Source organism: Oryza glaberrima, chromosome 2, assembly GCF_000147395.1.
Source record: "Oryza glaberrima chromosome 2, OglaRS2, whole genome shotgun sequence".
NCBI classification, from domain to species: domain Eukaryota; kingdom Viridiplantae; phylum Streptophyta; class Magnoliopsida; order Poales; family Poaceae; genus Oryza; species Oryza glaberrima.
The window spans coordinates 6,969,567-6,981,757 of NC_068327.1; the positions used below are offsets into that span (position 1 = coordinate 6,969,567).

General features: G+C 43.1%; 2 protein-coding genes across 2 annotated transcripts; one reads left to right on the forward strand and one right to left on the reverse strand.

The window, feature by feature from the left end:
- The first annotated feature begins 1,237 nt into the window (after positions 1–1,237).
- On the forward strand, positions 1,238–2,784 carry LOC127761806 (probable F-box protein At4g22030). Its single transcript, XM_052286139.1, has one exon. It carries the CDS (start codon positions 1,238–1,240, stop codon positions 2,543–2,545), a length of 1,308 nt encoding a protein of 435 aa, XP_052142099.1. The 3' UTR covers positions 2,546–2,784.
- Positions 2,785–4,689: 1,905 nt separating this feature from the next.
- LOC127761447 (peroxisomal membrane protein PMP22-like) lies at positions 4,690–7,696 on the reverse strand. The gene is made up of 7 exons (XM_052285740.1): positions 7,407–7,696; positions 7,224–7,322; positions 6,177–6,278; positions 5,763–5,838; positions 5,280–5,350; positions 5,107–5,192; positions 4,690–5,013 (listed from the first exon to the last, which is right to left on the reverse strand). Exons 1-7 carry the CDS (start codon positions 7,539–7,541, stop codon positions 4,962–4,964), a joined length of 621 nt encoding a protein of 206 aa, XP_052141700.1. The 5' UTR covers positions 7,542–7,696; the 3' UTR covers positions 4,690–4,961.
- Positions 7,697–12,191: the final 4,495 nt, after the last annotated feature.

Here is a 12,191-nt window from a genome sequence, read left to right on the forward strand (position 1 = left end):
TTAATCTATCATTAGTACATGTGGGTTACTGTAGCACTTATAGCTAATGATAGACTAATTAGACCCAAAAGATTCGTCTCGCAATTTTTATGCGAACTGTGCATTTAGTTTTATTTTTTCATCTATATTTAATGCTCTATTCGATATGATGTTTCTTCCATCGTACTATTATCGATCTCGTTTGAAATATCAACCATCTTTTCGCAGTGTGCACACGCTTTGTACAATACTCACTTGGGTTGTGATTAGTTCACACTAAAATTGAAAGTTTGGTTGAAATTAGAACAATGAGACAGAAAAATTGAAAGTTTGTGTGTAGAAAAAAGTTTTGATGTGATGGAAAAGTTGAAAGTTTGAAGAATTATTTTAGAACTAAACACGGCGTTGATCCTAAAATATATAGCAATGCGATATTAGATTATATATACTATCTTTCTAAATTCGTAGTATTAGATTATATCTAATTTGATATAGATTACTATAGAATGGATCAATTATATTTCAGCTGAAGTGTCAACAGCTTTATGCCAAATGCTCAATGTATTAGCAATAATATGACGGCCTATGTATGCCTGAGTTTGGCTTGTTTGATAGTAATACTCAATTCGATCTTTGCCAACTACGGGCCACTATTAATTGAGAATTTAGAGTATTTATCATTAAATTTATGTGGCTTAACTTTTTTACCATTTAATTCGTAAAGTTTGACTAAGTTTTTTAAAAAGAATAGTAACATTTTCAACACAAGCCAAATTTATTATAAAAATATATTCAATTATTTATTTGGTGAAACTAATATAGCATTATAAATATTACTATATTTTTCTATAAATTTAGTTAAACTTAAAATAGATTAAGTTTGACTAAAGTCTAAACTTCTTACAAGCTGAAACAGGGAGTACCATTCTTAGCTTGCTCCGTCAAGTTGAAGTTGATCACAGTATCACGCGCACACACTTGCCTGAAACGAAGCGAAGCGGTCTCGTCGTTTGGAGGAGATCCCCCAATCTAACCACGGTTTCCCAGACTTGAAATTTGACCAAACCCAACCCCAACCCCGGTCAATCCAAACCCAACTATAAATACCACCACCTCGCTAGTCTCGCTTCCTCCCTCCACCATCACATTCCACATCCCCCTCACCCCTCACCTCACCTCCGGCGTCGACCTCGACCTCGACTCCACTAACCAACCTGACCCAAGCATCCAACTCCATCGCCTCTGTCTCCATCCATCCATGGCGGCCATCCAGGCTCACCAACGCCTCTTCTTGGCATCTACCTGCGCCGGCCAGCGGCTGCGGCCGAGGCCGAGCCGGATCGCCGCGCCCTGCCGCGCGGCGGTCAGCGGCGGCGTGCGCACGGCGCAGAGCCCGTCTTCGTCGTCGGGGAGCGGGAGCCCCAGTAGCATGAGTCTTAACCTTGACTGGATCGCCGCCGTCCCGGCGAAGGAGGATGTCAGCGGCGCGGCGGCGGTGGAGCTGGAGAAGCTCAGGGCGATCGCGGAGGCGGCGGCGGACAGGGCCGAGATGCACGACATCATCGGGAGGCAGCGGGACAACTGGAACCACCTGCTGCTCCACTCCAACAACTCCCTCCTCCTCGCGGCGTCCGTCATGGCCGCGCTCGCGCCCGCCGCGCCCACCGTCGTGGCGCTCAAGGCATCCGCGGGGGTCCTCCTGGCCTCCGCCGCCGTCACCATGGCCGCCGTCAACAAGATCCAGCCGTCGCAGCTCGCCGAGGAGCAGCGGAACGCCACAAGGCTGTGGAGGCAGCTGGAGCGCGACGTCCGCGCCACGCTCGCGCTCGCCGCGCCGGTGACCAGGGCCGACGTCCACGACGCCATGGACAGGGTCCTCGCGCTCGACGCCGCGTACCCGCTGCCCCTCCTCCCCGGCATGCTCGAGAAGTTCCCCAAGACCGTCGAGCCGACCCGGTGGTGGCCGAAGAAGAAGCAGCAGCAGCAGCAGCAGCAGCGCGCTGCGGTGAACAAGTCGAACAGCTTCGGCAGCAGCAGCCGCCGCCGCGGCGCACGCGGCAACGGCTGGACGCCGGAGCTGGAGGAGGAGATGCGCGGCATCCTCCGCGTCATCAAGGCCAAGGACGAGCACCAGTACATCACGGTCGGCAAGATGGTCCTCGGCCTCAACAAGGGCCTCGCCGTGGCGGGGCCAGCGCTCGCCGGCACGGCCGCGGTGGCCGCGGCCTTCATCGGCTCCGGCGAGGCCGGCGCGTGGGCGTCCGGCGCCGCCGTCCTCGGCGGCGCGCTGGCGGCGGCGGCGAACACCGTCGAGCACGGCGGGCAGCTGGGCATGGTGTTCGAGCTGCTCCGCAACTGCGCGGGGTTCTACCGGAAGATGCAGGAGGAGATCGAGGCGAACCTGGGCGAGGCCGACGTGGAGCGGAGGGAGGACGGCGAGGTGCTCGAGACGAAGGTGGCGCTGCAGCTCGGGCGGAGCACGTCGGAGCTGAAGCAGTTCAGGAGGATGGCGTCGCCGTCGTTCAAGGACGACGACGTCAAGGATTTTGCCGGAAAACTCTTCTAAAAAAAACAAATTCTAATCACTCACTTATTAGTCAGCTACCTCGTTTCAAAACGGTAGATGATTAATTCAGAGGCTCGAATTTTCCAATTCGCTCCCATAGGGAGTCGAACCCAGGATCTCAGGTGCTACTGAGACTCTTGTAACCATTAGGCTACAAGCCCTTTCACAGAGGCTCGAATTTGAGCGAGATGTGCATATAGATTAGGGATTCCATTGATTCTTTTGTAAAGATTCGAATTGAAATTAGTGACAATTCTTTTGATTCTTCATTCGTTTGAATTCATATATTCCAAGTTTCACACACTGTCTCTCCAATGGTGGGTACAAAATGGCGTGGACGAGGAGACGAAAGTATCACCTTAGCAACGCGGCACACGGTGTAGCATTGGAAACGAGAGAAACATTTGGGTCATAAACTACTACTACCTCCTTGTTGGATGTGTTCTGGAATCGTCTTGAGATCGGTGATGATACATAAGAGCAGGTATAATAGCAGGCTATTAGCCAGATATAAACATATTTTAATAAGATAAAAGATGAGAGAGAAGAGCAGCGAGCTACAGATCTATAGCTAGCTGCAGCACGGACTCCAAGACGCACTGTGTGTATGACAGGTGGGACCATATGCTAATAGCATAGTAAGCAACTATTGTATGAATTAGCTATTAGATTGGCTATGGATGAATTGGAGTTAGTAGTTGGCTATACTATTGAACTTGCTCTAAAAGCGGAGAAAATTTCTCCTTTTTTCAAGAAACACGGTACAAACATAAACAGCCTATCAACGAAAGATTTTTTTTTCACCCATAAAAAAGTATAGACTTTATTTTACGAAAGAATTAACTTTTGGCCTCTACATAATTGTGAATGCACACAATCGGTAAAAGCGGATAAAAAATAACCTGGTGTCCAATATGCACCTGTACAAAGCCACATTCATAGGCACCAGAATTTAAACCCGAATATATCCACAACTCCACTATCATAATCATGTTAATGCTCCTGCATTTCGAACTCTTGCCAAATGTGTGCAAATGGCCTAAAACAATTTTCAGAAATGTTTGGATCACACAAGTTTTCACATGGAAACAGTTCAGCTACAAAACATAACATTCACACATTGCATTTTGAGGCCTCAAAGAAACACGGAGAACGCACACATGCATGGTTCGTCGGCACGCAGAGATTTTCATCGGTTACCGCTGGAGCCATATGGTCGTCGGTCGCCTTCTTGTGGGCCATGATCTGGCACTGCAGACAACATGTGAATTTTATTTGTTCCTGAAAGACAACAACTAATTTCTGACCGACAATTTGACTGTCTGGGTTTTGCAGGTCTCAGATAGTCAGATGACACGTTTTCAGTCGATTTTTGGATTAACACTTGAATTAGGAATTTTAAGATTAAATTAGCCACAGATGATTAATAGTACTAAATTACTGACAGAAAAAATGATCTCCTTTTCAGATTAAAGATATCTGATTATCACGCCAGCTAATAGCTAAGGGACCCCAAAAAGAAAAGATATCTTTTGTCAGCATGTCATTGGCAGGAGAACGTGATTGGTTCAGATTGTGGACGTGAAGAACTATCAACTACGTGCCCAATGATCAACTCGTTGGACCTGGAATTATTCAGAGACGGCAGGTCAATTCAAACAGGGGCACTAGGGTGTTCAGCTTCAACACAGCGAAAACTGCAATTTTTTTTGACAGGAGAACGGTTTGAATCAATCGCAAAAACTCAATGGTAGAGCATAAGTTGTAGCTGAAATTCAGTGTAAAACTTTCTGCTCAATCGCAGCATTGATAGGATCAGTTTCATGTGCTTTTGACAAGAAAGGTAGGTTTGATTTCAGGCTCTAGTCTTTGCATGGTGAAAAAGACCCAGTAAGACTGGGAAAAAAAAACAATAGACAAACTTGAAAGAATGGTTTTCTCCAGCGTGAAATTCTGAAGAACGGTCAACCGTAGACCCATTCTAAGAGCATGAATTTAGTCCTTGAGAGGCATATTTTGCCGGATAACAGAATTCAGGTCAGAGCATTTGAAAACCACCTTTCAATTTGCAGGGAAGGAACAGCAGAATATACAATAGAAACAGTTGCATATTTCCAAGATATGATAAGGCAGATGGACAGGGTGGATTTCAAAGGCAGGCCAAGCTCATCCATAGATATCAAATCATACTTTGGGTTCATCATAAGTCATAACCGGTGTCAACAGAATACCTTTGTTAACAATCTCGCATTTGCTGACAAACAAACCCAACTAAACACCAGATAAGTACTCGAAATCCCAAACCACTCGTAACAATTTGTTGCTAACTGCATATTGCGTAGCACTCAGCATTCTTGTTCTTTAGTCAGTAAGAATCAAGTTGGAGAGGTGCTGCAATTTTTTCCTACTAAATTCTCTACGACTGCTTCAAAGACATGGCCCTTGCACGAAGGTTAAGAAATATCCCCCTGAAAAAGAATAGGATGATCAGGTGAGGCTGAGAATTGGAATTCCATCCATCCAATAAGTTACCAAAGTGTTCAGGCCACTAGAAAAATTACCAGCAACATGCAACAAAGCTGTGGAAAATCACCCGGAACTGCAACGGCATGTACATATGATTTATCCAACCAACTATTGGCCAAAACTGCATGTTGATCAGATATATTAATGGGCCATGGAGGGAACATCACAGGCAAGCAGCAATGTTGATTATTGAAAGTAAATCACATACCATCCAAGCAGACAATTGCACCGAGGGATATTGTTTCTTAACCCTGGTCTTCACCTCCTTAAAAGGCCTCCCTACATCACAAGATGCACAAACAATAAGTAAACTATTCATTTGGTTAACAAGACATGGGCTAAAGGTTTTTGCACTCAACACTGCCATTACATTTAGATAGATATCCATCTGATCCAAGAAAAAATAACAATATTCATAGTAAATGTGCATTATTGTAAGTCAGTCCCTTTTAGGCCCTAGAGGACCTCCATTTTAAGTACTCTGGGTATTGTTGTTTATGCAGTACGTTCCAAACATCACAATTAAAAAAAGAATGACTAGCAGAGAAGATTCCAGAAACCACCACATGCTAGGAAGACAACATATCAACTTCAGAATTATGATTGCCAGCTTGTCATAGCATAATACCACAGAAACACTTTCACTGGCATTAAGTCACAAACTGTACTGACTTGATAATTAAATACTTACTCTCAACAACATATCCATAATAGAACAAGAAGAGCAGATTATTCCAGGGAGAAGAAGTGATCTGCTCCAGTAACACCTGAAAAGGTTATCATCTATTAAACATCTTAACAATAATATCAAGTACAGCCTGTCGACCAGAGCTAGCATGACTTCAATCATGGTTTCCTCCAGTGTTCTGGAAAAGGACCAAAAATAGCATAGTCTAAAAGTTTGTTGCTGGTAGATTGGAGTAGTTTGCAATAGAATTTAGAACATATTTTTGAAAAACGGAAGTCAAAACAACTAGATCAAGATGTGCTTCTTTAACATATAAGTTAGTTGAATTTGTAAAGTCTTGCACGAGAACTCTTATACATAGCCCACATGAAATGAAGCGAAAGATATTGCACAGGTTATCAGGAAATAATTTTATACCTTCTTGGCTATAGTTTTGGTATCCTTCTTCCCTTTGAAGATATAATCTAACACTTTATGGAGGAAATGGCCAAAAGGGCCACCATAAGCAAACCCAAAGAGCTACAGGAAAACATAGTACACTTGTCAGAACTTTTAGTACACAAAAACATGCATGAAAGCATCATAAATAACAGAAGAGAAAGTTATTGTAGGAATGGCAATGTGATTAAATTTTGCCAAGTTACCAACATCAGAGAACAGGTTAGATACAAACTTCCAAGTTAACATCAAAGAACAGGTTAGAAATGAATAGATGTGAAGCACCATTTGTTGTCCACTGGACGAAATGTCAAGTGTCTCATGAAGAAAGCAAGAAGTAGAAGTGAAAAACAAGGGTTCAAGCCTTGAATAGTTTTTTAATACTTTAATGGCCATGCAACTAGTCATAATTCAGCCTACAATGTGTAATCAAAATTGAAATCCAAGGATCCGTAACTCTATGGTAACTGAGACCAAAAGTAGTAGATAATGGCAAACTAAGAGCTTGCTTCAGCCTGAAAGTATCAAACATTCATAAATAGTTGGAATGCACAAATATACATTATCGTGGCAATTCAGCAACACATAAAATTTACTCTTTTATAATTGAAGTTTACAGGATACCTAAAAATCCTCAATGCTGTAAAGCACTAACAACTAAATTTTCTATTCATGGAAACTCAATGACGCAAGAACTGCAGCGCACCTAAGCAAACCTCACCAGATCAGAATGCCTGAAACTACTCGCTATACAACTCATCAGTGTAGAAGCGCAAGGCATCTTTCAACTGGATCCTCTACTCAAACAATAAACAAATCACATTGATATACTGCATTACTGCAAATCCTAAATCGAAATCCTCTACTCCTACATGAGAATTCTATACACAAAGGAGATCAGCACACGATCAGTCTCGCAGTCATAAAGGACTATACTAAAAAAAATCAAGAAAACGATCCACCTTTACCCAATCCCGCAACAACCCCGCAGGAAGGCAGGAAACTAGCACAAGCACAGGTCCGTACCATCTTGAGCAGGAGGCGGCGCTTCTCGATCCTCTGGTAGCCGGAGAGCTTCTGCGCCACGGAGTCGCTGACGCCGGCGAGGCACCCCGCCGTGATCATCTGCACGCAATCCCCCAAAAATTGAGCAAACAATCCCGCGCGCGCAGAAAACCAATCGAATCGAGGAGCGAAACAAGAACGCACCTTGGTCCGGAGAGGGTGGAGCTGGAGCTGGCGCAGGTACTGCCGCCACGCCCGCCGAGCCAGCGACCCCTCCTCCCCCTCTCCTCCTCTTCCCCTAACCCCTCCTCTCCCTGCTGCTACTGCTGCTGCTGCCATGGCGGAATCCTTCAGGCCTACCTCACCCTGCTGCTTCGATCTACCCAATCAACTGCTCCTGCTGCTTTGTATGCTCCGCCGCTCGGTGGGAAGCGCGGCGAGATCTTTGTTTTTTATTATTATTAATTAAATTCACAGCGTCAGGTTTGGGTCGGGGAAGAGGGGAGATCCGCGTGATGATTCCGTCGCGTCGCGGTGGTGCATCGCCGGCCGGACGTACGGGGGAGGGACTCGGCCGGCGGGGGTGGGCCGCATAGCCCATGGTAATGAGTGGGCTGGGCCTAATAAAGGAGGGCACTTGGGATTTTTTCTTAGGCAAAAGTTCACCCAAGGTCCCTCAACTTGTCATCGAGTTACAAAATCGTCCCCCGACCGCAAAACCAGATATATGACATCCTCAATATACAGAACCGTTCACTTTAAGTCCTTTGGCGGTTTTGACCTCAGTTTTGTCCGACGTAACGGCTGAGTCAATATGGGACCCACATGTCAGGGTGGCCACGTCAGCCTCCTCTTTCTTTCCCTCTTCTCTCCCTTCCTCATCTCTCTCTCTCTCTCACACTTCTTTGCGAGGCTGGCCGGCGGGGCGAGGCGGGAGAGGAGGAGGGTGTCGGCGGCCAGCAATAGGCGACACGGTGGCGGTGTTGGCGGCGACGGACGACGCAGCGGCGGGGGGAGGAGCTGCGTGCGGGCGCCGGGCGTGAGTGGACATGTGCGCCCAGGCCCAGCTGCTCCACCTTGACGCCACGGCTCCACGGCTCGCTCGACCCTGCCACAGTGCGGTGCGTCGCTGCCGCGTTGCCTGTCGCCGGCCGTCGACGCCCTCTTCCTTTCCCGCCTCACTGTCGACCTCCTCTCCACTCGTGAGACGGCCTGCCTAGAGAAGAATGTGAGAGAGGAGGAAGAGAGAGGAGGCTGACGTAGACAAGCTGACATGTGGAGCCCATGTGGGTCCCACGCTAACTTACCCACCACGTCGGACAAAACCGGGGTCAAACCCACCGAAGGACCTAAAGTGAACGGTTTTGTAAGTTGAGGGATGTCATACATCCGGTTTACGATTGGGGAATGATTTTGTAACTTGACGACCAGTTGAGGGACCTTTGGTGTACTTTTTCCTTTTTCTTACTATTTCTTTCATGGCCCTTCGCTGGACCATATATCATCTCTGTCTTACTATAATAAAGTTATAGCCTACTAATTTTTAAAACTTATCATGCAAAGATACCACATCGTCATCCACTCACAATTATTATATTTAAGCATCCTGCAAACATGCTAGATTATCTATAATTTAATAATTTATTAAATTTTAGAGATTTAAAAGTAAGCATGTTAAATCATCTCACATAATCCACATAATATTTCAATATATCTCTCCATCATATTTTATAATATCCTACACTATATAGTTCATCATCACTTAGTTCATGTATTTGTCTTTTCTCTTGTTAAGTCATATCACATCTGTTGTTTTTTTGTCCTTAGATGATTAATTTATGATTCAAATTATCTCTCTTCTTTTTTTCTCTCATTAAGCCACATCATCTCAATTTTTTAGCTCTTAGATGTATGGTCTAAATTATTTTCCTTTTTTTCCTCTCATAAAGCCATATTATCTTACTTTTATATTTAAATTATCATTCTACATATTATTTAAATTTAAATCACAATTAAGCCATCATTAAGTTAAGTCACGTATCAATAAACAAGGGTGTGGGGACCACTTCTGTACTGAAGTCCGGGCCCCCTTGCCTGTGTTAAGGAGCTTGTGGGACCAAGGTCCCAGCTCAGCCTGGGATCCTAGGCCCCCCACCCCTCCATTCTTATAGGACTTGCGTTCTTCATTGAGAAGAGCGTTGAGACCCATAAGATTTATAACTTAGAGTTTGTAGATAATGGAGTACCCAGGACCCGACCCCCCATTGCCCTTGTAGGTTTCATGCTCTTCCTTGAGAAGAGCGTCAATCGTACAAGATCTACTTATTGGATTACAAACTTAGAGGGGCCTGGATCACAGCCTGGCCTAGGATTCCCCCCCCCCCCCCCTCTCTCCATCTTTATTGGACTCACGCCTCTTCACTAAGAAGAGCGTAGAGACCTACAAAATCTACATCTTAAGATTAGAAAGCAATAGGGGAGCCCGGGTCTAAAAAAGATTATACGGATAAATTAAATATTTTAGTGATTAAAAATTAACTTAACAAATAGCTTAAAACTAAAGGTCTAAAAAGAAAAACTAACGGCTGTGAAAAAAAGAAAACCCTAGACTTGAATCTTGTCAAATTTTCGCATTGACTGGCGCATGATGAACCTGCAGGTTGAAAGTTCGTCACCTATTTAACATAAGTTGTGACCTCAGCTCTTTTAGGCCTTATTCGTTTTGAAGGATTTCTAAAGGAAATCTCAATTCCTTTGGAATAAACACTATTCATGCATTCGGTTTGTAGGATTCAAAGGAAAATTTTCCATAGGAACACTATTCCAATCCTCTAAAAATCCTCCAAAATGTACTAATTCCATAGGAATGAAAACATCTACTCTATCCTCTTTTGTTTAGCTCGGTGGAGGAAAAATTCTTGTGTTCCAATCCTTTGTTTTGCACGTGCATTCCTACATTATTCCTACGTTTTTCCTATTCCTGTGATTTGGAAATCCTGTGAACCGAATAAGCCCTAAGCAAAAGCATGGTGCGTGCCATTGTTAAACCAAAGGTTATCTTCAACAAAAAAAAAAAGAAAAGAAGAAGAAAGGACATCACAGAAATGGGAGAGTCTCTGCTTTACCAGAATAAAAAAGGAACACCAAATCTTATTCCACTGAACGTTATTGCTTCTCGACATAGACGCATCTAAGGTGCTCCTTTTCCGGGTTTGTTTGAATTAAAAGATGGAGAGAGCAAATATCTGCTGAATTAGTTACTATTAGGTTGGTGTATGAGGGGATACATGTACTTTTAAATTATTTAAGTTCCCATCAAAATAAGTGAATTCCAGAGTATGTGGGCTGCTAAGGATTTTGTTCCTAATTTGTGGTATGATATCTTCGGTTGAGATACTGAGAGTCGTCAAATCAACAATATAAAGTTTGGCACCTACGTATCTCTTTAATTAGAGCCCATAAATTAGTATTATCTTTTTTTCAACATCCAAATGACACTTTGAACTTGGTGTTTTTATTTCTTTTTGTGAATTAAGAAACATGAAACCTAAACTTATAGTACTGTTAAGCCCAATGCATCTTGTTGCAGAGGCTAGATTGATTTTTATTATTGAAAAAAAATGATACTACTAGTATTGTTTTCTTCTGGTCTAAGCAGACTAATTATGTACTGTAATAAGGTACTCAATTTCCTCTGTTTTTTTTCCTTGCAGGAATTAGGGATAAACAAGTTCCATCATTACATTGGATCTGCTGTTTGGAGAAGACCAAGTGGTGACCTGAAAAAGAAGGTCATTTCAACCACCCTAAGAGCAAGTTTAATAATGTAGCCAACTGCTGGTTTCAAATCATCTAGATCCAATTTAGTAGCTAATTCATATAATAGTTACCTATAAATATATACTACACAATTCATACTTGGTCCCATCTGTCATATACACATGGATCTTGGAGTATGTGCTGCAGCTGACTATAAATCTGTAGTCTACTGTTTTTCTCTTTTCTCTTTTCTCTTTTATCTTCTCGAAATGTGTTTATAGTTGGTTTATAGTCTGTTATTGTACCTGCTCTAATGCTGCTAATGCATCATGCACTTGACATCAAACCCTACTTAATTAGCTCATCTACATAGGCGAGATCGCAGAATTGAACGTAGTGGGCAACGGGCCCTGTTTAGTTCCAAAGTTTTTTTTCCAAACTTTCAACTTTTCATCACATCAAATCTTTTATACACACACAACTTTTCAGTCACATCATTCCAATTTCAACAAACTTCCAAACTTTTGTGAACTAAACACAGCTAATATTATTGGTCATTGTCTCTAGAAAGAAGGTCACTAACGTTAAAGCCATAATTAATTTGATAATGAAAAAGAAATCCTCTGTTTGGTCCTGTTTGTTGTAAATAATGCTGGGAGAAAGGTAAACAAATTAGATCCTGATCATTCCAATGCTTTGCAACGGCCGATATCACTGGAAGAACACTGATGTTAAATTAGCATATCGATATCAACCAACATTTTATTTAGGTACTCTTGTCAATCTCTAAAGCAAAAATGTTTGGTCCGACTACGAAACTTTACCTGCAATATGAAATAACCCATCCCCTCTAGAGTACACTTTGAATTCGAATTAAAAAATATATACTACACATATAGCTTTGAACATGTTTCAAAATAAATTTAAGAAATTTTAAGTATACTTATATTTTAAACTATAATAAATTATATATTTTGATGTAGGTGGTAATAAAAGAGATACCGGGCAGTCGACGCGCACCAGAAAGACATAGGAAGAGGAGAGTGCACAAACGTCCTGGTGGGTTGGTGGCAGGTGGACCACTTAACAGGTCCGCCTATAAAAGCAGGTTTGTTGTCATAGATGGATCTGTTAAAATGCTCGTCTACGAAAATTGTTTTTTCATACGATCCTTTTTTTCTTTCAGAGTAAACATTGCAGCCAAACTATGTTATGGTCCACCTAGATGTT

Excerpts from the sequence above, each read along its gene's own strand:
- LOC127761806 (XM_052286139.1), top strand. The coding sequence starts at position 1,238 with ATGGCGGCCATCCAGGCTCACCAACGCCTCTTCTTGGCATCTACCTGC.
- LOC127761447 (XM_052285740.1), bottom strand. The coding sequence starts at position 7,541 with ATGGCAGCAGCAGCAGTAGCAGCAGGGAGAGGAGGGGTTAGGGGAAGA. Across the intron at positions 6,279-7,223 it reads GCCGCCTCCTGCTCAAGATG|CTCTTTGGGTTTGCTTATGG; the intron begins GTACGGACCTGT and ends GTTTTCCTGTAG. Across the intron at positions 5,193-5,279 it reads TGCAATTGTCTGCTTGGATG|TTTTGGCCAATAGTTGGTTG; the intron begins GTATGTGATTTA and ends ATCAACATGCAG.